The sequence below is a fragment of the Hirundo rustica genome, chromosome 21, assembly GCF_015227805.2.
Source record: "Hirundo rustica isolate bHirRus1 chromosome 21, bHirRus1.pri.v3, whole genome shotgun sequence".
NCBI lineage: Eukaryota > Metazoa > Chordata > Aves > Passeriformes > Hirundinidae > Hirundo > Hirundo rustica.
Window position 1 is genome coordinate 7350940 of NC_053470.1, and position 27105 is coordinate 7378044.

The 27105-nt window shown below is 42.2% G+C and overlaps 1 protein-coding gene across 2 annotated transcripts; it reads right to left on the reverse strand.

Moving 5' to 3' along the window:
- Positions 1 to 1329: 1329 nt before the first annotated feature.
- On the reverse strand, positions 1330 to 26934 carry TBC1D8B (TBC1 domain family member 8B). Of its 2 annotated transcripts, XM_040083854.2 has the most exons (21): positions 26757 to 26934; positions 22638 to 22748; positions 20423 to 20541; positions 19602 to 19827; positions 18654 to 18894; positions 17385 to 17592; positions 16530 to 16697; positions 15831 to 15980; positions 14588 to 14738; positions 14144 to 14358; positions 13573 to 13690; positions 12583 to 12868; positions 11187 to 11316; positions 10533 to 10631; positions 9352 to 9420; positions 8915 to 9155; positions 8221 to 8286; positions 8011 to 8094; positions 7117 to 7173; positions 6709 to 6806; positions 1331 to 6472 (listed from the first exon to the last, which is right to left on the reverse strand). In XM_040083854.2, exons 1-21 carry the CDS (start codon positions 26884 to 26886, stop codon positions 6062 to 6064), a joined length of 3378 nt encoding a protein of 1125 aa, XP_039939788.1. In that variant the 5' UTR covers positions 26887 to 26934; the 3' UTR covers positions 1331 to 6061. The 2 variants fall into 2 exon arrangements, with proteins under 2 accessions (XP_039939789.1, XP_039939788.1); XM_040083855.2 differs by lacking the exon at positions 8011 to 8094 and having other exon boundaries at positions 1330 to 6472.
- Positions 26935 to 27105: the final 171 nt, after the last annotated feature.

A 27105-nucleotide genomic window follows, 5' to 3' on the forward strand; every position in this document is an offset into this window, starting at 1 on the left:
TGCAATGTCCCACCACCACACTGCCCAGACATGGCAGCATTGGCCATCAAATGGCTCTCAGGTGGTGGTGGCTGGGCTCAGGGGCTTGAGGGATGCATTTTTTTTAACAAGGCTTGGTAGAGAGGTAGCTGAGGCAGAGCAGTTTTTCTGGCATTGCTGAGTCCAAAAAAAAATAATAAAAATGGGGTTGGGGAGGGTTTCTGGGGGAGTGGTGCAGCAGATGGGGCCTTGCCCTGGGCACGGCCCTGCTGACGGCAGCCCTGGGCTGCAGGGCCAGAGGCCTGGGGACACAGGCCCTGCTCACAGCTCCTCCCAGGCGGGCACAGGGGCCGCGTGAGGATGTTTACATGTTAGAGCAGCCTTCCTAAAACCAGAGACCGAAAAAAGCACTTTATGGTGTGTGTCCCCTCCATTCTCAGAGCCCCCCAGGCTGCTGGCGGGGGCTGCACGGTCCCAGGCTCCGTCTCACGGCAGGGCCTCGTTCTCTCAACGCGATCCAAAGGACAAAATCCCCCCGAGCCTTTCTGGGGCTTGCTTGGTCTTTGCTCAGCCTGCCTCCAGCCAAGGGCAAAGCTGAATCAGGGCCAGGGGGGTTTTGCCTTAAATTGTCACTCTCAAAAAAAAAAAAAAAAAAAAAAAAGATGGATTTAAAAAAAATCTCCTTATTCAGGTTGATTCGTTATTTGTTTACCTCGGTGTTAGGGATGACCTGTGCTTTTATGACTCATTTGGAACTGAGGGTTGCTGGTGGGTTTGGTTGACACCTCCAGGAGGGGTTGACACCCCCTCCCTCCCTTCTTGTTTTTACAAGAAAACAAAAGTGTGATTTGTTGGCGATGAGCAGAGGGCAGGGATGTGACTGAGGGCAGCAGGGTTGGCCTCCAGTGTCGGTGTTGACCTATCAGTCGTAAATGTTCTGAGGTTTTCTGGTACACAAGTACCTATATACTATATATATAGATATACGTATTTTTAATATGCATTTATATGTATGCAGATGTATATCTATCTAGAAATATATATAGGCCACACAATTCCAGACCTCTGAAAACACAGGCAGCTTTAAATAATAAAGTCTTGCACTTTTTAGCATATTTGTACATATAAGCTAAAGCCTGGTGGGTATAATCAGGCTGATCTGACAAACACAATGAGAAGTTACTGTATATATTGTATATAGTCCATGCAAGGAAAAAAAAAAAAAAGTCTAGAATTGAGTATCAATCTTGGTTTATTTTATATGATGTTGAATATAAATACATTTATAAATGTTACTATTCTTAAAAGTATTTTGTAATGGGAAAAAGTAAGTGTCTTATGAAGATGAACAGTAAAGATTTTATTCTTGTTTTGAATCTATGTCCCTGCACAGCTCCATTGAATGGGAGCCCATGCATTTTGACGAGCTTTAAACAGATTGTACATAGTATTTAAAAAAAAAAAAAATTAAGAAGAAATAAAATAATACTTTTAGGACCTCTTACACACTATGTACTCTTGTTATTCCCTGGGTGGTGTGGGTGTGTTAGGGATCAGGGTCTGATCCCTGCTCTCCAGGAGACAAGAGCAGCAGCCATCGTGTCCGTGTGCATGGACAGCTGAAGGCTCAGGACAAGGACTGGGATTTCTGTGAGCAGTGCCAGAGGCAAGCGGAGAAATTAATCATAAATTAGAAAGAACAAGGCATCGGCGTCTGCACACTGTGCCCGTACTCACCAGCTCAGCACTGAAGCCAGCTCAGGCTCCAAAATATGGGTCTCCTGTTGTACTAAGTCAGCCGAAACTCCATTTTCTACATGAGGGAAAAGCCAATTCTTTAGTCACATCACTTATTTTACACAGTTTTCACAGACCTCGTGTGCAACACCCATTGGCTGGTAGTTTTCTTACCACTTCATTTTTTGGCCAGGTGTTTTGTGTGTACGTGCTAAGATTTAGGTTGTTGACATTTTTCCTTTATGGGTTCTCATGGAACAGATCTCACTGTTTACACAGATGCACTTATTTTTCAACCCAAGTATAGGTTGTTGTGTCAAGGAACCTTTCATACCAAGATTGTTTTCACATGGGAACTTGCAAATTGCTTAATTACACTTTGAAAATATGACAGGCAAGCTATTAATTTAATAGAGCAGGCCTGATTTTGTGAGGCCTTTCTTTTATAATTCTTCTACCTGTCACAGTCTCCATGTTTCCTCCCCTCCTGTCCCAGCAGGGCCTTTGGTTTGCTCCTTGTTTTGCAAAGCACTGACTAAATATGGCTCCTGAAGGAACTTCTGCAGCAGGCCATCCCGAGAAATAATAGTGTCTCCAACACAGGGGTTTTTTGTTTTTTTTTTTCTTAAAGGAAACAATATTTTATTTAACACCTCCTCTGTCTTACAATACCTCTGCATACAACACATTATATAAAAGCCAGGCTGTCAACACAAATGTGTGCCGCCGTATTGGTAAACTGACAAAGCTACAGTAAAAAAGACAAAACAGCCTATTTTTCTGGAAACAAATCTGAGTATTTCCTTCTGTTTTAGTCCAGATAACAACAGCAATCACAATCAAGAACCCCGTATGGTACAAGTGGATGAGAAACTTCTGATAAAATCAACACACAGCTATTTTTCAGTCACTATGGTAGCAAACCCTTCTAAAAATTACATTATTATTCAGCCATTAGAGTGATAAACAAGTGGCTTGTTTTAGGAATGGATGGAAACAAAAAGTGATTTTTCTGTATCACGTGGCAGCAGCCACCTTCCAGGTCCTGGAAAATGCTACAGGTTTAATTGCTATCAGTTGTTCCCCATGGTGGAAAGAGCTGGTATTTTCATTATCTGCCCTCACATGCCCAAGGGCCGAGCTGGGCACACAGAGGCCAAGCAGCCAGTTCCATGTGGGGGTCAGGGCTGTCACTGGTCACCCCAGAGCACGGGGAGCAGCACATTCCATAGGGCAAGACCAGGAACATCACAGCTCTGCTGGCTGTTGTCCCCAGGCTACTGATTACATCCGACAAAAGGCATCTCAGCACACAGCAACGAGGGCCCAGCCACAAGGAAGGAGTGTGCAGCGTCCCCCACAGCCACTGCCAGCGCTGCAGGGTGACCACGACACAGCTGCCAAGACACACTGCAGCAGGCGCTGCAACAGCCAAACTGCACAAACAGCATCAGTAGTTGTAGCAACCTACGGCCTACCCGCAGCTATTTCGTACTGAGTGGTGCACCCTCATTTATTTCCTGTGACTGAACCTGAAAATAAAGGCGGAAAACTTGGTGGAAACTTCCAGAAGAAAAGTAACAGGGGAGTGGCACCACAGAATTCACTTTCACCAAGCTGCTTCCTGTTCGTGTGCACACCCAGCAGCCTCAGGTGACGTGATGGGAGTCTGGGGCCGTCTCTGTACCACCACCCTCACCTAGCCAAGAAGCAGCAGGGCTCAGGGATCTCTGTCCCTGACTGGGAAGGATTTGAAGTCAAAGGAGTGAAGGAAGGGACCGAGCTGCTGTTGTTGTAGCTCCGCCAGTCCCAGCTAAACCTGCATCTATTTGTTAGCCAGCCTGTCTGGAATTGAAGGAGCTGGAATAGGAAAAGGAAGGAAAGAAGCTAAACAAACTCCAGAGTTCCTCTGTCACAAGCAGAGCTCAACTACACTGAGGCAGCAGCTCAGCAGATAACCTCTAGGTAACACTCCCTGGAAATCACTGCCACTGCTACTGCTACATCTCCCCAGACAATCATGAGCCAGAGGTTCCAAAAGGATGGAAATGCCTGGTCACTGTGATTAGTCTTCCTGGATCAGCCTGCAGGTGTACTACAGGAAAAATTTAAAGACACCACCCTTTTGGGAAAAAGATATAAAGAAATCGAACAAAAAAAATCCATGCAGTTAATACAAGTTAGTGTTCCCCTACATATCCTAACTTCCTGCCTTAAATCTATTTTGATATATATTTTTGCTTTTTGTACATAGATATGGTGTCTGACAAGAGCTACCACCCAGCTGGCAAAGGCTGTGCAGTGTCTTGGGTGGGCATTAATAGAAAAGGGCATTGTACAAACTGAGCACCTTTTTACAACCAGGTAACAACAGAGGTTGTCGTACTTTGCAAGTTCCTTTACCTTCTGCACACAGACCGTCACATCTTGGCTCTCAATCAAAAAAGTCCTCGAGTTTTAAGACTTGCACATCTCTATTACCTTGATTAGCAAACAGTTCACAGCTGTGACTACTTGTTGTCATAATCCTACAAAAGCTTTTGGTATGAGCAGCTGTATCTATTCTCCTGAGGTTCCATTAATTTCATCATGGCTATCTGCAGAATTACTCACTGATCAAATCTTCCCTGGGTACATCCTGGACTAGAAAAACATTATCATCTGCTTTGTGTTTCTAAACAATTTTGTGAAAATGTTTTTAAAAAGTAGTACAGTGTGGCCCTATCCATACCCACATAAATGGATAAGTTAGTTTTTATATTTTATACATAAAAATACAAATCAGCACTATATTGTATCAACTGCAATTCCTTTGAGAAGGCTTCTGAAAAAAATTTCCTTATCTTCCACATATATGATATAGCTTTTGGACTTCTTCAATAAAACTTTATTTTACATGAATACCTGAGATTATTGAGGAGAGTGTAAGACATAATTCATAAATACCACCAACTTCAATGATGGCATTTCACAAAGTGCCTGTAACACAAGTCAGAAATTCGTTTTATTCTTCATTCACACTACAATTGCAAGAAATGCCTCAGAAAGATACCGTCCCCGTTCTGCTTCTTTAAAAAAACATGCACAGTATAAAAATAATGCTGCTCTGCAGAGAGATTGTCATACAGGCTTTAGAAACAGACATCTTAAACTAGTTTAGCACAGACTCCCCACTTTGCTGTTGTTGTTCAAACACAAGCTCCTACCCTCCTTCTCTAAACGCTTTCTAGCACCAGCTACCAAAGATTCAAGGTCAACATTTCTCAGCTTTTACACTGGCAGAGCTTTCCTTTACAGGATCTCCACTATATCATATTTTACATATTAAAAATTTCAAGTCAGATTCAAGGGGATTTTCTTCTTGCCTTGAATCCTGACAGATGGAAAATATTACAGCAGCAGTAATGCAGAGTGCTAGAGAAAAGCAATAGGAATTACTGGGTTGAGATACAGACTCAGGGTAAAAAAGCAACAGCAATCTGTCCCCAGGCAGCTCAATAGTCAACACTCCGCTACAGATGGGCCTGTGCTTGGGCCTTCCAAACACCACCAAACTCTACATTTCATCAACATGCTCCTAAAGAGCCAACAATGGGCCCTCTTGCCAGATAAAGTACAACCACCACGGGGTCAGACAGATTTAGCCACTGCTTTCCCTTGATTTTAAACAATCAATATTAATTTCTGCATCCTTGTGCAGCCCGGATGACCTAATAAACCTCCATCCTTTTCACATTTTCTTTGTAGGAGGATTGGTAATGAAAATGGGAAAGAGGGGCTGGAATCTGCTGGAGTCCAGACCCATGGGTAACATCAAAGCAGAAGAGTTGTGAGCAGGGCAACTTCCTTTTCTAATCTCATGGTCTCGTGCTTCTGTTCTTAGCCTTCACCCTGCTTTGGCCCCAGTCCACAAGCAATCTGGAAATAACTAATTAATGTGGAAGACAGCCTCCAAGCTGTCGACACTCCTTTAAAGTGAAAATGGGAAAAAGTCATTCCTTTTATCACAATAATAGAAAATAACCTGGAGAACACATACTCTAACATTCAGACAGGTTTGCAACAGGTACACATCCAGTATCTCCAAGCAATGCTGCATGTTTTAAAACCATGGTAAAGACAGTTTATTATTCAGTCCCTTTTTTTGGAGTGAAACTTATGAACAATGCAAGAAAGTGACTGTGCTTCAAACTATTTTTATTTACATTACATACCAGTAATCTGATACTTAAAGCTAATTCTTCAAACTTCATTCCCTATGTCAACACCAGACTTGATTTCCACAGTTACAGCCTTCATTTGTAAGCACTTTATGTGATTAATTCAGAGCCAAATGTAAAGAAAATTACACTCTGGTTCTTGCTTTAAGTTGCAAATTTTTAGCACTCTCTATTTTAGCTTTTATGTCGTGAGGTTTTTCAAAAAATCTCACCAAGGCTGGCTCATTTAATAAGGATGCCAGAATCTGTTCAAAGGCAAAAGACCATTCATGGTTCCCTTCCAAACTCTGTGCCCTACTGCCGTCAGTCTGCTGAGAGCTGCTCTCCTCCTGCCTCGCTCTGGGCACCTCAGCAGCCATTTCTGTAACAGCAACTGGACTTTTGACAGGGGGCAGGGGACTCTGCAGCCTTCTGCCAACTTCTTCCATTTTCAGCAGGAGGCTGGTCACCACCGCGATGGCCCGGTACAGGAGCTCCTCCTCAGGATCCCCATGGAACAGATTGTAGAGAGTTTTTGAGAACTGGATGAACTGAGACTACAGGGAGACACAGAGGAGACTCTTCAGAGTAGATAGAGAGGAGACTAACCTGAGAAACCTATGTGTGTCTCAAAGTCCCTCTCTTGATACATTACAGAAGTTTTAAAAAGCCACAGTCTAATGATTGATGTGAAGGTTTGAAATTAAGGGGATCCTCCAAATCCTTCAGAAATTTTGTAAATATTTAAAAGGTAAATTTTCACAACGAAATAGATTAATAAGACTCAGTTTACCTGGTTCATTCTTGGCAAATCCTTGACGTTTTCTTCTTTTTTAAGAAGTTCATCTTGCCATTGCTTCAGATATGTCTGAATATCAACCTTCCCCTTCCCTTTTTGAAGGGGAAGAAGTGGGGGGAGAAAAAAAAAAAGTGAACAAACAAGAACTAAGAGCATCCCGTGAGGGATGATGAGCAAAAGCATCTTCAGTGTCATTCCTTCTCAAGAGGGGTGGGGCCAAGGACTACACAGGACCAGAGTTGAATTTTGCCCTTTTGCTCCCATGACTACAATTTTATATGAGAGGACAGAATGTTAGCAGCACACTAAGGATGATGTTAATTAATATATCACCACACCCTTTCCCAGCTCTACTCCCTCAAAAGATAATAGTTACCAAATGTGCCACCAGGATTCCATTACCTTTTTCTGGGCTGCTCTTCAAAGAATCATCTTCAAGATTATCCCCAACAGAAGAAACTATAATTTAGGGGGAAAAAAAAAAAAATTATTTCAGAAAAAAAGGACCAATGTTTCATTTCCCTTATCAGAAATTCCTTCCTTAAGGACCAAGACCCTCAATGTTCTCAGCTCAGATGAGGTCAAGAAGAAACCACATGGTAAAATCTGCATACTTTCTATAAAACAGAAGCCACTGTGAGGCAGATCACAAATGAAACTGCTATCAGTTAAATAATCTTTACAATGTTCATGGTTCACAACTTGAAGAGCTGCGGGAACAGTACCTAAATATTGTCTAGTTTGGGCAGATTTTAAAAAACAAAAAGGGATCTGTCTTCCCTATAAAAATCCCACAGCTTTCAAGAGCATTTGAAACAGATTATTTTATCAACTCCATAAATTTACTAAACCTTTTTCAGCTCACTTGGTCCAAAATGAAAGTAAAGAACTTTGAAGCGCTTCCTTGTGTACCTCAGAGTAAGTATGGATTTGGTATTTTAATTCTTGAGGCAGAAAATATCATTCCTTTATGCCCAGGATGCAAAAATGAAGCAGCCATCACTTCAACACCACAACAGACTGCCTACAGTGCTGAAAAATGCCAACCAAATACACTCCTCCCCTATTTCCATGTAAACACCCATGGGCCTTGAATTCAAGCATCAGATGAGCTATCCACAAATTCTGCACAGCTTCATTAAATTGTAACTATCTCTGGAAGATCTTCACCAGGGATTCTGTTAACAGGGATATGATTTACTGGATTTACTAATTTTCAGAAGAAAGCTCCCCATTTTTCACAGGATAGATTCCTTCTAGTATTGTGCAGGCAAAACCTCACACTCTGGAGCTCACAACTGAGTTGGCTGAAGTGGATCAGTTCTTCTTTTGAAAGATCATCCCCTTTGGAAGGGCTTAGAGACTCTACTTCAGTAAAAGCTGCAATAAATGATTGAATAAAGTGGGTTCATGGTGCCCAGGCATTACCAAAGCAGTGATAACAATGAAAAAAAAAACCCAAAAACCAGAGACAGCTCTCCCCAAATGTTACTGTTTCTCACTTACCTGGAGGGATGTGCAACTTAAAAAGAAGCTTGAGTTTGTCAGTGAAGCTTCCGTTATACATCGTATCTGTTAGGGGAAAGGACAGTCTATTCAAACTTTAAAACACTCAACCTAAACAAATATAGCTCAGGGAGGCTGGAACTGGACATGTGCCCTACCTTACAATTAGATATGAAGCTTAAGGAAAGCACTGTCACCTGCGGCTGAGCCTGGGGTTAGCCTACACTGATGAAAGAACACTAACAATGTCTATGACTTACTAAAATAAAACCACAGCACCAATGAAATATAGCACTAACGTCTCAGCATTTCCCTTAAATTTTTGTTTCATGAACAATACCACTTTGAAAACAAGATGAAAGGAGCAAAGCAGTGAGCCAAGAAAACTCTCAGTTCCCCAGAGGTACAAGGCATTGCTCATCCTGCACAAACTGTGTATAAGATGACTTAGTATGAAGATACATGATAAACCAAACAGGCTGGGCAATAAGAGCGGACCATTCGTAATTTCTGGATATTTTGATGGCCAAGCCATATTTAAATTTAATCTCCAAGAGGGTATTGTTCTGCCTGCAATAAAAATGACCCTATCTGACCCTGTGTTAAGACACTAACTTAGATTTTGTCTAGTGTACGGAAGGTGATGCGCCCCAGGAGCCTCGTGCACGTGCTCACGTATGTTTTGTGGCCATACCAAGAACACAGGCAAATTGTTTGAAGTTTATAAGGCAGCTGGAGCTCTCATCCATCAGTCGGAATGTCCACAGGGCCAGGGAGTCTCTGTTTGCACAGTGTGACCAGGGGCTCAGGAGATGGCAGAGAACCCTGAACTGCTGGCAATCAATCCGGTACTGGTCAAGGTAGGGCAGACTGGCATCGTGGTGCTGCAGGACAGGACTATTTACACTCCAGTAACAGGAAAGAAAATGCTCCCTCTGCAAAGAAAATAGAGAACATTGGGTTTTAGGAAACAAGTCTCTCTGGGGGAAAGATGTGAGGAGTTGAATGTGTAATCAGTAGTACAGCTGGCATGTAAAACATAAAGTCCAACCTTCATCTCGATTTATTAAAACCATTTCAAAGTCTACCATTAAGATGGCTGTTCATTAAGTGAGGGAAATGGGACATTACCTTGAATAATTCATAAAGCTCTTCAAGATCACTCGGACTGAATTTTACTTCTTGAGACACAACACGTAGCTGAAACAAAATTTTAAAAAAATTAATTAATGTGTCTTCCCTCTTTGGAATAAGTCCACAGAATAAAATTATGGGAGATTTAATATTACATTAAGAGACACTGTTTGCATATTCCAGGTTTTGCCATATTACAATTAGAAGAATAGTGCTTCTTTGAAAAAGTAATCAGAAGATTATAGATTAAAAAAAGCAATTTCTCAAAAAAAAAATTTAAAAACTTAAGGCTAGTCATGTTACTAACACATATGGAGCCTAAAACTCAATTATTTATAAAGACATAACATATAGTTTCCTTTAAATGGGCAAATGCATGTTCAGCTCTCAACAGTGAAACTGAATTCTCATTTTTTTAAATTAAAAAAAAAAAAAAAAATTGCTCACAGCTTTTAAAAAATAAAGTTTGCTATAAGACCAGCTTCCAACTTCACAATATATATGTTTTGTAAAGTGAAATACAACAGTATCATATTAGCATTTAGTTTCCGTTGCTACAAGCCACATTTACTACAGCAAGAAGCACTGGGTGCTGGACAGACCAGTATTATCATCAGGTAGTGGAAATGAGCCACTGAAGAAAACAGGCAAACAAAGGAAGTTCCTTCCATCCTCCACCTTCATTGAGAGGTCTGAACTGAAAGGATGAGATAGGCAGATGGAGAGCTGCCACATTACCAGACATTCACACACAACACAGACGAAAAGCAACCCCTGCTGAATGCGGTACAATAACCTCTCCAGTGCTGCTTCCTGCAGTAAAAATCCAGGTGCTTAATTGTTTTACTGTATGGTGCTCTATGCCTCTAAGAGAAAAGCATTAACATCAGCAGATAGAAATATAGGTCAGCCTGTTCTGATGCACACAAAGTGTGATAGGCCAGCCTTCAGAAGTGGTTGGCAGTGGTGTTACTTGTAAGGAGAACAGAAGGTCATGCTGTGATTTACAGCCTGAAAACATCACAGGCCAAGCCTCAGTTAACAGACACCCTGCAGACACGAGGGCATTCAGTATAAAATCATATATTTGGCCCTGGAAACTGCAGCTCTTCTCAGAACCTTCCAAAAGGGAATGAATTTTATCAGGGAGAAGACTGAAACTCTTCCAAGTCACTCACCACGTTCTGCTTGGTTGTGGTTTCCAAGGTCTGGATCACATAAAGCCTGTTCCTGCAGCGCAAGCTCTCAACATCCTCATAGCGAATATCACCGTATCTCTGAGAAGAAAAGCACCATTCCATGCAATCTGCTGTTGGCAGCCACATCTAATAAAGTATTTCTGTCTTTCTTGCATCTAAGCACTATACAGGCATGGACACAAAGGTAGATCACAGAAACTCTGAGGGAAAAAATAATTTATTACAGCACTAACATTCTCCTGAACCAGTGTAACTTTTAAAAGTCCATACCTTTTCACTTAAACTCATCTCTCTCATGAACACCTGTACACTGTTTCCCATATACACTGTTATGTCAAAAGTTACCAGTATCTGCAATGTCTCAAATTAGTGATGAATCTTGGGAACTCCACTCAGGACAGACCAGAAAGCACCTTCCTGGCAGTTAAAAAACCCAAAACAACAGAAAAGCATACCTATCCAATAACTTGTAAGGTTTTCAGTGAGGCTCCACAAAATACAGAGCCAAATTTCTACCAATCCAGACAGATTTTCTACCCTAGCTTGTGTACAATGCAACTGCACTGTTCGAAAGCAGCCCTTGAAACATTAACACTGCGTGGGATGCAAAAACAAGCCCCCAAGAACACCTACTTCATTTGACTCTCGGATCAGATCAGTGATGTCCACTTTTGGATGGTCACTCTTTGTATCGCTGAGGCTGGAGCCCTGCTGCACAGCTGGAGGTAAAGGACTGTCTTTGTTAGTGACACTGTCAAAAAATCTGCACAAAGCAAACACATGGGAAATCGGCAGGTTTATCACAATGAAACAATAACATTGGCATCTACTGAAGAAAAAGCGTGCAGAGAATGGGAAAAAGCAAAGAATATCTGAGTCAGCAGCACAAATGTGCTCTAATGGAAACAAAGATACACAGACGTGGGAACTGCCCACCCCGAGAAGGTTGCAGAGTTTCTAGCCTTGGGAGTTTTTAAGACAGCTTATGTGATCTAGTGATAGCAGTAATTCCCTTTTGAGTGGGAAGTTAAACAGGACTCTTTCCAAGGTCCCTTCCACTTGGCATTCCCCTGGTTTTCCAATCCATATAGCAAGGTTGTACTAACTGGGACAGAGAAAAAGGCTTGTCCTGAACTGTGAACAAGACTATCTTAATTCCCCCAGATGTGTAAGCCAAAGACATGCCTGATCTGTACCTGCTCATCACACCTACATAACCAACCTAAATAGATCCAGTGGGGAGGCCAGATTTTACAATAAACACCAGACTGCATGGCCTCGAAACAAAAACGACATTTTCCTCAATAATTCTGTAGCTCCTACCCCATTCAAACATGCAACATATAAAAGCCTCACTAAACAGAAATTCTTATTATCAGTTATTACCAGTTGTAACTCATTAACTCCTATAGCACAGTAATTTTGCTGTTCTAATACTCCATGATACACAGCCACAGCATCAACAAGAGAATTTAGCTAGTGAAGAAAAAACTGCACAGGTTTTGTTCGCAGTACATCAGTTTAAAGCACACTTCATGTTGCTAACATAGAACAAACATCTCGTCATGATTGAACTCATCACATTTTTTGGTCTTATTTCTGTTTTAAACCATTAACAGCAGAGAATTCAGCAGCCTAAACTACAGGAACTAAGCTGTAGAACTTGCTGCCTGTAAGCTGATGCCTGAGCTTTCTGGAACAGTCATAATGTGCTTTAGATCATCTCGTCAAGGCAAGCTGCCTTCTATACATGATATAAATCCAAGGTAAGAAGCACATTGCTTTTTCTTTAAAATTCAAAAAATAGTTATGGTTTTAGAAGAACTTGAATATAAGATGGGATTTTCAGAGGATCCAGGCCCACTTTTCGGCCACCTCTTCCAGAATTTCAGCCTCAGATGAACACTAACTCCACTGAAGCCTCTGGAAGTTTTGGCTAGATGTCTTCTCAGCTACCTCAAAATGACTTATCTGCATGCAATTATAGCAGCTGCTCTGTAGCCTGAAAGAGTAACAGTTACACTAATACCTGTTGAGAACAGTGACTGCTTCTGCATCATCCTTACAAGTGAGCAACTTCTCCATGTTGTATTCCAGCACTGCAAGGCCCAGCTGCAAGATTGCCTTTATTCCATCATAGAAGAAGCAGTCCACCACATTGACTGCACTTTCAATTGGCAGCACACTGATAAAAAGGGTAAGGAACCAGGAGAGAGAGACCGAGGAGAAAAAAGTCATGTCCGTCATGTGGTCTGTCAACTGAGGCAGGTGAACCCTGATGAGCTCCTCAAACACTGCCTGATCTACCAAGGCACCTGCAGGGAAAGGATAACAAAACCACCACCCAAATCTTAGCACAGAGCAGCACACTTAGAGCACCAGCCAGAAACAAGGTTCCTGTCCTAGTGCAGCTCTGCTGTACAAGCACACACAGGCCCAGCTGCACAGAACCCCTGGCTCCTTCCCCCGTGCTGGAATCTGCTGTCCATGCATGGGGACAGAGCCTTGGGCATGCTTGAAGTGTGTTGGCACTTTGGTGAGTGCCCGGCTGCTTCCAGTGACTCTCCTGGCAGCCAACACACTCCCTCTGCAAGGAGAGAGAAACTTCACACCCCATTCTCTTCTAAATACACGCTGTAAGAGCTGCACAGGAGATCAAAGCCCGAGTCTGGACGTGAAGTAACTCCTTTTCCTTCATCTAAACTGGCCAGGTTTCAAATAAATAGTATGAATTGCAGTTACAATTCCAAAAGAACAGCCTAACCGACTATTTCCTGAGCAGTTATTCCTAGAATACTGACAGTATTTGAAAATCACATCCAGGCCTATTTAAGGAGGAGTCGTGGGATGTTCTCTGTATCCTCCATTTTCTACTCCACAACACAGAAACAAATGCAATGGTTTCTCTCCACTGGCCAGTCTTCAGCCCATTCCTTACATTTATTTAATGAATAATCACTGACATTCAGTACAGGAAGACATTCAATTCAAGACAGATAAAAAAGCAGATGGATGTTACCAATGATTCGGCGATTGAAATAATCGGGGAGCATCCTTTCACACACAGCAACCAAAAGCCAGAATGCTTCCTCCTCTTTAGCATACAGCAGAAGCACTGATGTCAGAATATTCATTGCCTGCAACATTCAAACAGGAAAGGAAACATTTAAGGGAAAAGACAGTGAAAACACAACCGGTATTATTTCTTAGAATCTGTATTTCTGTAAGCACTTTACAGCACATTTTAAAAGTGCTGGGATCACCTACAGCCATATCCAGGACAACAGTTTTACTTCTATGTTATTAAATACAGAACAGATTATCTAAAATACATAAAAATATTTTTAACTGCTATATGTTTTGTTAGAATGCAAACGCATACGTGAAGTGGACATGACAGCATTTATAAACTAATTCAAGTACAATGTAAAAACTCATTTTACACAATGGCATGAAATAAGCAAAGTAAGTGATCCACTAAGCAAGAAATTATTCCCCATTCCTGTGACAGATTTTATGAGGTGCCACCATGCTGCCATCATGAGCTAATATTTCAACAACCAACACTAAGACCCTCAAAACTGCTATACCTGACAATATCCAATTTGTGGATTCCTGAATGCATAAGCTGTAAGGACTCTCCTGAGGGCAGAAATTCCCGTGTCACTTTGAAAAGCAGGATGCTCAGGTAAGGAGCGGCGTAGATCTCGTTCAATCTCGTCAGTAGCCAAGGTGCACGTTCCTAAGGACTTTTCCACCAGCTCAGTGTAATAACCAGGGTTGGATGCCATGTCATTTACAGCACCTGCCAATACATTGCATTGCACGGTATTAGAGGGCAACAGTAAAGCAGTAATTTGATTGTCTGCAATTTGTATAAAAGTTCTGGTGACTACTGAGGTACCTCATGAATCTCCAGATATTACTGAAGTAACGTGTCAGAGTAATTCTGCTGAAACTAACAGAATCACTCAGCAATGGAAACTGCCAATGGTGCCTCTCCAAACGAACCAATTATATTTGCCATGCAGTACCTGAGAAGAGGAGCCAGAGCTCTCCTCTTAATGCCTCTGGGATGCCTCTTACAACTAGGTCTCGAGTCTTCTTTGTTCGAAACATGCTGACCCCATGGCCCCGCTCCGCAAATAGGATGTTCCACGACTGTTCCTTCATTTTTTCTTTCAACTACGAATAGCAGAGGATAACAAGCATTAAGTATAATGCTAGATTCCCCTCAGGTTTCAGAGAACAGTAAATCTTGCTCCCAGTTACATAAACTGGGAACTGCAGCGTTGGCATCCGTATCGATGTGTGAAATGAGTGCTGAAGCAAATCAGAGCAAAATCCAGCCTATGCAGAGCACAAATTTAGCATAAAATGCCATCTCATACATGACCTACTATTCTTTAAAGTATGTTTATACAAGATGAGACAGAAGGTAGATCTAATCCAGTATCCCATCTGACAGAAACCCACACCTGCCACAGCACAGGAAGGTCACACAGACATTTCTCTGAAGCAAAGCAATTGTTGATCAAGTGCTCCAGCTCATGTGAGGCTCCAGGGCTGAGACAACTACAATTTCTGTGCATGCAGCACTCAGATTTAACATTGTTAGAGCAAATAAAGGTGCTGAAAGGAAAAGAAGATTTTGTTCACTTTTGTTCAACATACTAAAAAAAGCAGGATTTAAAAATCTGGACTACCCTGCCCAAAGGGTATTTATTTCCTGGTATTTCTAATATAAATAATTACATATCTAAATTTACTCAGTTCTGCTGAAAGACTTATTTTGAAGTAAAACCTGTCTTCTTGTACATACAATGGAGAAGCAAAAATTGGATGTTCTGCTGAAAAAAAAACTACATAAATATTCTCCAGAGCATAACTTTGTTAGACAGTGGTGTAGAAGAAAAAAACAAGGAAGAACATTCTCCTTGCTCCCAGAGAGTTTGTAGTGAATTTGTATCTAGAAAATTCAGATGGAAATGTAACATATTCACTATCATAAAACAAACAGCCAACTCTTCCCTGAGGGGTAGAAGAGCAGGACAAATTAACTCCATGAAGATAAGGCATACCATTATTAAACAGGATGAGCGGAAAATTGAATGGAGCTATGAAGAAGCACCCTGTGGACTCCAAATACAGAAAAGGCAGATGAAAGAAGACTGGCAAAGCCCCTGAGGAAATCAGCAGCCTGGCTGGAATTCATTTTGATATATTTCAATCCTTCCCAACTCGATTCCAAAACCTGTTGGCCATTTTATCCCTTACCATTTTAGAGTCAAGGTTCTCAGCATCCTGAGGATGGTAGACAGTCATCAGTGCTTCTGTACTGACAGTTTTGCTGTTATCTCTCTGGCCCATCTTTGACTGTCCTGAACCAAAATCCTTTGGACTGTCAGCAGCAGAACTAGCTGCAACCTTGAAAAAAAATTTAAAAGTGCTCATAAACATACTCATAAATAACAATCCTCCAAGAAGCAGCACTGATACCAGACCATCATTGTTCAGTATATTAAGTTACAGATACAGACTTCTAAAATAAAGGAAAAACAGCAGACCCTGCTCTGCACAGCTGGGCTTTCAGGAGGCTGCACTTGGGGGAAAAAAAGCCATTTCTCAAGCAAAAAATGAAATTATGAAAGGACAAATATTCATAATGAGAACAGAGAATATGAGGATAGGGAGGTCTGATGTCCATCACCACCAAAAAAATCCCATTCATACAGTCAACTATACAGAAAACCTGAGAGCACTTAAAAACCAGCATTACGGCTGGAGTTGTTTTTCAAAACCTGATGAAACACAAGGTTAAAGGACCCAAACTGGAATGCATTCACAGTAGCACCATTGCCCAACTCATTCTCTCTCACATGGGCAGTTATTTAGTTTTCCAAACCTTAAAACCAGAGGCATATGACTTATTCCTATGAACAAATTCTAAGAAATTAGAATTGCCAGAGCAGTTACCTCAGTACTTATGACGTGTTGTGGACTTGCAGTTGCATTGCACTTCATTCTGAGCTTTGCCACGAGCAGTTCAAAATCTCTCACCTCTGTGAAACGAAAAGCTGTTTTCCCTTTGGTACTAATGCTGACTCCCCTGTTGGCTGCATCTGCTTTATCCACCCCTGTGACCTATGGAACCAAGGACACATCAATGAAGCAAGGAATTTTACCTTCTTACTTATAAAAGAGAAAACCTGTTAAGAATATATATGTAAATTAATCAGTGTTTGAAGCACACAAGCAGACTAGGTAACACAATTTTAAATTGAAAGCTCAATTGCCTGTAGCTATTCTACAAAAAGGCACTAAGTATTATTCAACAGATTTTTGACAGAGTACCAGAAATCTTCAGAAAGGTTTTCCCAGCTGTGAGAGCTCAGCTTGTTTGAAAACCTTGTCTCCTTCTACCCACTGAAGCAGTTGCTTTTTTTTCTTACCATCCAAAAGCAGAGAAAACCTGACTTTTGTAAGTAATCAAATGAAACAAGTTTTACAAGGCTGAATTTCCACTGAGAATACCCTGTCAAAACAGCTGTCATAACACATGACAGCTGGAGCTGACTTTAACTGCCATGATGGAACAGTTACAGACTAGAGCAGCTAAAACAGTTTAATCATGCAAGTTCAAGTGTGACAACCATGAGAATCTAGACTGACTGGCATTGCTGATGTACTTCTGTTGTTAAAGGTAAAGAATAACTCACCTACAAGTACTAAGCAAAAGCTGTTTCAATTAATACCAAAAAAAAATTTAAAATTTAGATTCTGTAGTGATTTGTACAGTATTTGGTATAAGTGATTTGTAGTTTGCATTACCTCTCTCAGCGGAATGATTACACTGCACAGGCTGCCATCCTGGCTAGCAAAGCAGATGTAGTTTTCTGAAATGCACATTTTCCCATGAGTGTTATAATGACTGAAAGGAACCCATAAGAAGCACTCATGAACTTCCTTCAAGGACTCTTCTTTAGGTAGCCTGAAGAATGCACTAAACTGCTCGCTGTGGGCATGGCTCTCCAGGCCTCTGGATTAAAAACAAAACACATTGGTAGAAAAGAGAAAAGAAAAAATAAATAAGTTTTAAATGTCTTTACAAATATGAGTCAGAAATATCTTGGGAAAAGTCGGCAAAAAAAACTCTCCCAAAATCTATGGGGTCAGTCTGGATGGCTCAATGTTTTTCTTGAAGGGGCAACTAAGGGCAGGGCCACACCCACCTGTACATCCACTTAACAAAATATTTAAATATGTCACTAAACAAGACCAGATTCAATGATGTTCTTACACAGTGGAGCACTACAGCGCCTACAGGTAGTGCAGAAAAGATACTAAAAGCATAATGTGCTCTGTTCCCCCTCAAATCAGAATAATTTAAAACTAGAACAAGTTTTGGCTTGACAGAGGATAAATTAGCCAGAGATGTAGCACATGTCGTAAACATCTGCCATGGGCTAATTTTTCACAGATAACTGCAGCCAGAAACAGTATTTTGGTTGTAGAGCAGTAACCTTCTCCAGCATTGCTACCAAACTGAGGAATCAAAGGAAAAGGAAGAACCTTAACCATTTAGTTACTGATATTCAAGTCTTTCCCACCACCCAAAATAATGCTGTACCTCAGGAAAGCCATGCACCCATCTGGACCTCACTGGTTTTATCACCCACCTCCAGGGGCTTTCAGAAAAGCCATGCAGTTATCATTTACACGTCTATTAAATGATTTCCTCCCCACCTTATCCTTCCTCATCAGGTATCTCTGGAGACACTGTAGCCCTTAATCTGAATTTTCTAACCCTACCTGCTGCGAGAATACCTTTTCAAAATTCAAACTAATATAAACCTTTTAGTTGGAAGACCAGCACTGAAAATTTGGTCATCTCCTGCCTTCATACAGACTTTGGATCCTGCCAAGGAACAACAAATTACAATGCCTCACTTGGCTTTGGTCCAGCATTTTAATGAGACACTTGGTTAACAAAACATCAGCTTTGCTGATATTTACCATCTCCTCGAGACAAGGATTCTCTTCCTCTTTGCCTAAGCAAACACTGGGCCCTGAATAGATAAACTATAAGCAATGCATTACCTCTTGGTGATCTGCAGAGGGTCATGAAGGACTGGATCATTCTCAAACGTCTCCTTGTCAAAAAGTCTTCTAACTGCATAGTTTGCCAGCTGCTCCATGAGAAGGAATGTTTCACTAATGTGCAAAAACATGGAAAAATAATGATCTTCCCCACGGGAGCACACATGAATGCTCTCTGTCAGAATCACATTGGAAGTTTTCTCAAGTTTTGATATTTCATCCCAGGAGATGATAAGTTTTACTGAAAAAAAAAAAGTGAGACAGTTCTCAATATCTGTCTGTATTAAAAAAAAAAAAAAAATCAGTAGTAGCAGCACTAATAAAATATAATTAAACAACACAGATAACACACTTGGAAAGGACTACAAACTAATAAGCACAAAATGCATTCTCCTCATATTTCCAAAAAAATTAATTCCACTAGAAAGAATTCTACAGAAAAACATTAAAGCACACTCTATGTATGGCAACACAAGTTTACATCACCTTTTCCTTGCTCTTATGTGAAGCTGCAAACAGCAAACAAACAAACAAACCAGCCAACCCCCTTGAGCAGCTCACCAATAGGGCTTCTTAAATTAAACCCATATACCAGTGTATAGTGCACCCATGTGAAATATTAAGCCTGTGTGTGAAGAAATAACTGTAATCCTCATAGAGTTAATAATGCAGCATGAACTAAAGATGATGGACAACTTTTAGTTACAGTCAGCTTCTAGAAGTCTGCCTTCTCTCTGAAGCTTGAATTGAGGAAGCATAATAATGGGTATTGTGTAGTATGTTACACAAATGTATGCATTTCCATAAATTATGCTGGCAGTTTCTGCTCATCTCTGTTGACATCTGCCCACGTGGCAAAATAGCTCCCTTAGCACGTAGGAAGAACTCCTCCTCATCTGAAAGATAAGCAGTGAAGCATGAAGGGACACAGCATCAAAGCTTACTTACTTTCTGCTCCCAGCAAAAATGAGTAGAAGCTAAGGAAGTTGGTACTAAGATACAGCCATCCCTGACAGGGCACTCTGCCCCTCCAGTAGCTGCACGAGTAGTAGGTTATCAACTTCTCCTGCTCTGGTAATCCAAAACACTTCTCAAACTTCATAAGACCTTCACGAAACTTCTCAGGATCATCTTCTTTTACAAAAGAATCTTTTCCCTCTTCAGCAATCAAACCCTACGACAAAAAAATCACATTACTTTATGCATGTGTCCATGTGGTTTGTCATAGATGCACCTGCATGCACACAGCACAGTGTTCTAAGTTTTAGAAGGGGAAGAAGAGTCTGAGGATCAAATCATAAGTCACAAATAAAATGTGCTATTTCAGACTCATCCACCAAGTCTCCCACACAGTTTAGGCAAGATGAACATTCCCGTGTCTCCTCTTCTGAAACAGACATTTTCCTCACTTAATCCCAAGAGATCCTGGGCTAAATATTTAACATATATAGAGTGAAAAAAACCCAGACCATATGCTTCCGAGGCACTGTTAAAATTACTGTGAAATAATTTATCAACATTTTTAGACCACTATCTAAAGACATTTGATGTATCATTTACCAAGTGGAGTTTATGTCCAGCAACCTTACTTAGTTGTGGTGCAGAGAAACAGGAACAATGGCACATGTTCAAGTTGACAGTCACATACTACTCAATCAGAATAGGCAGAATTACAATGCTGTCCTTGAATATTCTACAGAGGATGTATTATTTGTGCACAGTTAAAGGAAAAAAAGACTTAGCCTTTCCCAATTATGCCTGTTACTTACTCTTATCTTTCCCTGGACAAAGCTCGTAATGTCTTCATTTGAATCAAATACTGATAAAGTCTTCATAACATTGTGTTCTAACCACTCCCAATGTTCTGTTATTTCTTCTCTGCTGGATCCTATTGAAAAAGAAAGTATTACTTTAAATTAGGACAGACAGCAGTCATTTCACCAAGACTATTAATCAAGAGAACGCTTAGCAAATTCCCGAGTCACAGAGTAATTTAGATGCACAAGACAAAATCACAAGTCTTAAAATTCTTGTTACCTCTTGTGAACACTGAAAACGTATTCAGTGTACATGGAACACGTGCACTGCTGTGTTTTTATCTTTTGAGTCATTTATGCAGCTCTGTTTCTGGCCTTTAAATGCAAAAGCATCTCAGCTTTGTCAACATTACGTGGCTCAGTGAGTTGGCCTGAGCTGGAGTGACGTTTCCTTCCTCTCAGCAGCACCTCCCCAACACGGACAGCACAGCACCACTGCAACACCCCCAGTTTAATGGGCCAGAATGTGGGAAACGTGAGACCAAACCCATGAGGCTCAGCAGGAAATTAAATCTGTGCCTTTGATATCCTCAGCTTTGATCACTGGCCCACAACAGCTTCCGGAGCAGAACTTCAAGACCAGGGCCTGCTGTGCAAAATCCCTAACACGTGTGAGGATGTAAAGCAAACATTACTGTAAGCAGGGAGGCAGCAGGGACTGAGATGCCACGAGTGAAACAGCAGGGTTCCAGCAAATTCAGTGCAGAGTCAGTGCTTTAAAGACAGTGACTCCCCATCAGATGCTGGGGGACAGGGAGAGTGAAAGAACTTACATGGGTTTGAATAAAGGCCTTCTAGAATATAAATTAATTGGCAGCTTCATCCTCCACAAGAATGCTCACCAATCAAAGCAGGCAGTGGGATCACGTACTATTGGCACCCTCAAGCAAGAGCACACCTTGAATAATTGCTTTTTGCTCAGCTTAATTTGTAAAGGGTAATTAACCAACTTTCAATGGACTCCACAGAATTAAAGTGGCCCTGTGAATGAATAGAAATTGCCCTAAATATAGTAAAATTACATTACACTGGGTGGATCTGCAACAAGACTTAACAAATTATATGAAGAGTAATTAACATAGCAATTACATCACAAAAGTAATTTTTTTTCTCAGACTACACCTGTAGAGCAATTATTTGAGTCACATTGGGAATCAGAGGCACAGGGGTGACTCAGGAATAATGAAACTTTTTTGTAATTGTTCAAATGGTTTAGGAGCACTGTTTCCGACCCTGAATATGTGATAGCAGGAACAAAGTGTCATCCCTTCAATTTCTTCACAGAAGAAACAATCTAACACAATTAGGACAATTATATTATGTAGCTTTCTGTTGTAAAGCATATCTATGCAGCACAAAATCTATATAAATTCAGTCCTAAAATGAAAATGACCCTTTGTATTTTCCCAAGGGCTGACTTGATGGCAGTAGAATTCCCCAGAGTACACTTCCAACATACATAATAAAGTATTTTTTTGATAGCTTGTCACCAGGTCTGACTTCTTCAGAAGTGGCCTTGAAATGTTATTTATTGTCAAGTCACAAACTGTTCAAATTCTTTAAGGGTGCCCTTTAAAAGTGACATGCAATTACATTAAATTAAAGCCACAAGAACAAATCTGTATTTACTTTTCCATTCCTTATTGATTAATAAAGCAACATGAGGAAGAGATAGAACTTATAGTATAAGAGCAACAGATATGAGGAAGAATTCAGCTCTGACCATGGCTGTGAACCTGCATGTTTTAACATGCAAAGACAAAGTAAACAAAAATATTAGGATAAGCATCTACTGTTATTCCTACCTACAGCACACTTTGGAATAAGCTGACCCCAGGAATCCATCCTGAACTGTGTCAGGTTATCCTTGCACCTTGCAAAAGCAGAGATCGTGCCTCTGTCACTGTAACAGTGCCCAAAGGCTTTGGCACCTGAAGGACCCCTGCAGAAAGCAGGCAATCAGAAGGCGTGAGAGGAAGAGTCCATAGATCTGTTCTGTAAAACTGGAACCACGCTCTGCTGTCAAGCTTAATGCCTGCAAATGTTTTTAAACCATTCAGAGGTCACGAGAACGAGTAACGATGTGAGAGGATGAAGCCAGAAATGGATCCCATGCTTTGCCCCCTCCTTTCCCCCGTTGTGCTGGCTGGCAGAGCTCGGTACGCACCGCACGCGATGGACCAGTAGACCTGGGAGTCGGGGGTCTGATGCAGGATGCGAAACGGGGCGACTTTCGACGTTGAGTCCAACACCGCATCTAACGTTCCCACCAGGAGACCTGTGGTGTCCAAGAAAATGTACACAGCACGGTGAAGCTCAAGTTGTGAAATGCACACTCCCCTCTGATTGGTTTCTGGGGGAACGGGAACGCTGCCCAAGTAAAGGCAACGTCGGCCAAGTAACGAACTCTGAGAAAATAAGAAGCAAAATCGAGGAGAGCACAAAGTATTCCCAGAGGAATTTCTCTGGGATGTGTTATTTTGATCCAGTAAAAGCCATGAGGCAGAAATGAGGGTGGAGAAGTTTTTGGGATGACCCCTGTGGGAGTGACAGCCAGGCAGTATGCGAAACCAGAGCACAACCAGAAATGTAACGGGGCAGTCCCAGCCTTCAATGAGCACAAGCAGTAATTGAACTACCTCTTAATTAGACATTTACTGTTGTTCTGTTTTCCAGACACAGGAAAGAGCCCTTGAAGACCATAATTGGCTGTCACCTCCCTGCCACTAAGTATTAAATTAGCTCCTGTTAAACAGAGTTCAGATAAAAACATACTAATTTCACTAAAAAGCCAAATTTCATCTCTCCAGAACCAGGACAAAAACATAGTCTGGGAAAATGAGGATGCATTTTATAATGACTCAAAATTATAATATCTTTCTCACTGTGCAGTAATAAAGATATTAGCCCAGGTATCTTAACTGATCCTTTAAAACCTAAAAATCAGGAAATTCTAAAAGAAGAAAAGTCAATACTGAAGAAACAATTGAAACCTTTTGAACCTGATGCACCATAAAACCTTTTCTTGTTACAACAGAAACAAAAATACAATCAACAGGATCTTATGCTGTGTTCTGTAGAAGCACTAGATTTAGACAACTTCAAATGCATCCCTCAGAAGTTATCTCAGAATTTTTAGGTTGGCTGCCTTGGTACTTTGGGTTTCACTTTCTTTCTGTTCCTGAGGACACACTTTCAGCGTAGAGCCTGTGGGACTACCTCACCATGGCTATTCAAGTTTCAAATGTTTTTGTTTCTCCTCAAAAACATGGAATTAAATAATTACAAAAAAACCACAAAAAACCCACAAAACAACAACAAAAAGAAAAAGAAAAAAAAATTATCAACCAGAGCAGTACATCAGTACATTACACCTCTGGTCTTGTCTGCAATTAACAGACTGTAAGTGGCTGTTGGAAAGTAGAATTATTTTGTAGTTCCTGACTGAAGATGGACATTGAATAAGTAACAACATTTATGTCTGTTTAGGCAGCTTTTGCTTACTGAATGAGTCATGACACTGAGCTCATCTCAAGGATGGCTTTGATACAGCAAACGTTGCATTATTTCATTCACAAATATACAGTAGAAGGATATTCTTCACCATTTAAAAGGCTAATGCAGCTCAGCTTGAGCCAATGGTTACCACAGTGCATTAGAAAGCAGCACTCCTCAAAATGCCAACACAGCTCCTGTCTCCTCAGAAGGTCATCAGAATTTAGACAATATATAGCTGACATAATTTCAGATCTTCATTAACCAGCAAACTTCCCATTTGATTCCTATCAAGGCTGAGGACCCACAGCAAGGAAGCCACACCAAAAGCTCTGTGTGATAAAACATCAACAGGGAAAAATGATTTCTGCCCAGACCAGGAAGTTTGGAAAAGCTCACACCTTTGTGCTGCAGACTGGGTCAAGCTAGATCACAAGGTTCTTCTCTCATTCTGCAGTTCCTACCAAGATAAATTGAAGTTTGTACAAAGATCACCAAGTATTTTTCTAACAGTAACTGGTATTTTAAGCATTTCTTGGGAATCCTCTGTCACATCCCCATTAGTGCTATTCAAACCCTGGTATCTGAGCACTGCCCATCCTTCTTTCCACTCCTGTCCTGAGGCATTGTCCCCCTCTTCCCTCGTGACTCAGTCTTGCACTGCTGCCTCTCTCCTTCACTCCTAGCTCCCACTCCCCTCCAGCTGTAAAACCCTCCTCAGGAGAACAGGATTGCACTGGGACATTTGGGATGATTTCATAACATAACAGCTGTGCTTCGCTTTTTCCTAAAGGAAGTGCTAATTTTCTCAAGTGACATGCAGCAATATCAAATCAAGCCCAGGCACAGCAAATCATGCTGGCTTATACCTTGGAGGTTTGAATATTTCCAAACACAAATGTAATTGCATTTTTATGCAACTGTCTTTTTAATCTTTCTTAATCACAATTTTAATTCAAGAGCATCTCACTCCTTTTGTTTCTGTCCAGGGAAAAACGTAACTTGCACAGAAGAATCTGTAAGAATTTACAATAAACGTTACAGAAATAAAATGTGCAATGCCACATCAAGAAAGCATTCTACAGCATCTACCCCATCCAAGCGTTTTTCCCACACTGTCAACAGCCAGCAAGGACAGGAGAGGAGGGACAGAAGCCTCACCTTCACCAAAACCCCAAGGGCACTTGGAGGGCCCAGCTTCGAGCCTATGAGAAGGTTTTCAGAAGAACAACTTATTCCATTTATCATTGTTCCACCTTAATCACAGTCCTTAAATGAATTTTATCATGCAGAAAGTCAATCTTCATAGCAACTTGGTTTCCTTGGCTTCCAAGTTTGTCAAGGTAGAGAACAGGGCATCCCAGCTGATCCCTACAAGACTTCCAAGCCTGGAATATATCATCCTGGGTTCTAAGCCAAAGCCTGACGTTACCTATCTGCTTATAATACTATGATATGCATAGTAACCTGGGATTTGGGGATGCTTTCTTTTACACTTTTCTGGAGCCCTGCCAGTGGTCCATTCAGATGCCAATGAAGAATGCCCCACCTCCACCTGCAAGGGCCATTTCTATATCTGAAATCCACCAGCCAGACGTTTGAACCTTCTGGTTTTGTTCAGTAAAATTAAAATATGTTTCCACAAGACAATTATGCCTCATGTTTAACACAGCTTGCTTTAGGATGACACAAATTATAGAGAGCCCGGAAAACCTACAGAAATGCAAAACACTCGAGCACCACATCCCGCTGAGGAATTGAGGAATGACTTCACGCAGATTCCCTGTAGCATTTCTCCTTGACAGGGTCAGTGCCAGACACCACCAGCCTATAAAGGAGTCAGCTCTAGTCAGAATAGCTGCCACCATCACAGAGGTCTCAGCAGGAGCAGGGACCCCTGCAGGGCCTGATGACACAAACGGGCAAGAATGATAAATTGAAACTCAGCTCCACACCTTGAAGTTCTCAGGGAATAAAGTTTATTATACTGTGGTCAATTTCCTGTCCCACCCCTCTGTCACTTTCCTGACCCACCACTGCTGACAAGCTCCATCAAATCATACGCTTGCTTTTAAGACAAGCAATCGGAAATGCCTGAGCAGGAGTTCATCTCAAACAGCCCCAGACGCACGGAGAAAAAGGGATTTGGAAATGAGCATCTTGCCAAAGCAAGACAGAGACTGACGTGTCCGCTTCCACCAAGCCGCCCATGGAGCTGTGCTGGACTCCGCTGGAGCAGAGGCTCTTCAGCCTGTGCCGAGGTGACACGGGGATCCAGAGCCACCTCAATCCTAGACACAGCTCCCGGTGAGCCGGGGATCCAGAGTCACGGGGATCCAGAGTCACCTCGATCGCACACAGCTCCCGGTGAGCCGGGGATCCAGAGTCACCTCGATCCCACACAGCTCCCGGTGAGCCGGGGATCCAGAGCCACCTCAATCCCACTCAGCTCCCGGTGAGCCGGATATCCAGAGCCACCTCGATCCCACACAGCTCCCGGTGAGCCGGGGATCCAGAGCCACCTCGATCGCACACAGCTCCCGGTGAGCCGGGGATCCAGAGCACCAGCCGCCCCAACCCTGCCGGGTGCCGTCCCCGCCGGACTCTGCCGCGCCTCGGGCCGCGCTACCCAGGGAAAGGAAGGCGAGAAGAGCCCCATGAGAAACCCAGGAAGGTCCGGTGCTCCAGAACTCGAGCAGGTCCCCTGCCTGCCCCTCTGGCTGGGGGTCCCGGGGTAGACAGAGCCCCGTCCTCCCGCTCCAGCCCTGGCCCGACCCCACGGAGACAGTACCTGCCAGCCCGCCTCCGCCCTCCTCGCCATAGCCCCGCCGCCTTTGCAGCACGAAGTACTGGTTGGAGCGCTCCTGCACCCACAGCTTGAGGGCATTTTTCAGCAGCACCTCCTCGGGCTTCAGCCACATCGCGCGGCCCCGCACGGCGCAGCGCTCCCACCGCCGTGCCCGCCCAACGCTCGCAGCTGCGGTGCCAGGCTGGGCAGGGAGGGCTCCCACGGCATGCTGGGAGCTGTAGTCCTTCCCTCCAAGGGGTCACTGTGCCCTGCGGTAATAGGACTACAACTCCCGTCGGCTGTGCGCTCCCCTGCCTCGGGACTACAGCGCCCTTCGGGCCCCGCGCCCCGG

What these genes read in the sequence shown, in the direction of transcription:
- TBC1D8B (XM_040083854.2), bottom strand. Translation starts at nt 26,886, where the DNA reads ATGTGGCTGAAGCCCGAGGAGGTGCTGCTGAAAAATGCCCTCAAGCTG. An exon ending in CCTCTGCAGATCACCAAGAG is followed by an intron (nt 17,593 to 18,653) that starts GTAATGCATTGC and finishes TTTTTAATCCAG; the next exon opens with AGGCCTGGAGAGCCATGCCC. An exon ending in CCACAACCAAGCAGAACGTG is followed by an intron (nt 9,421 to 10,532) that starts GTGAGTGACTTG and finishes ATTTTGTTTCAG; the next exon opens with CTACGTGTTGTGTCTCAAGA.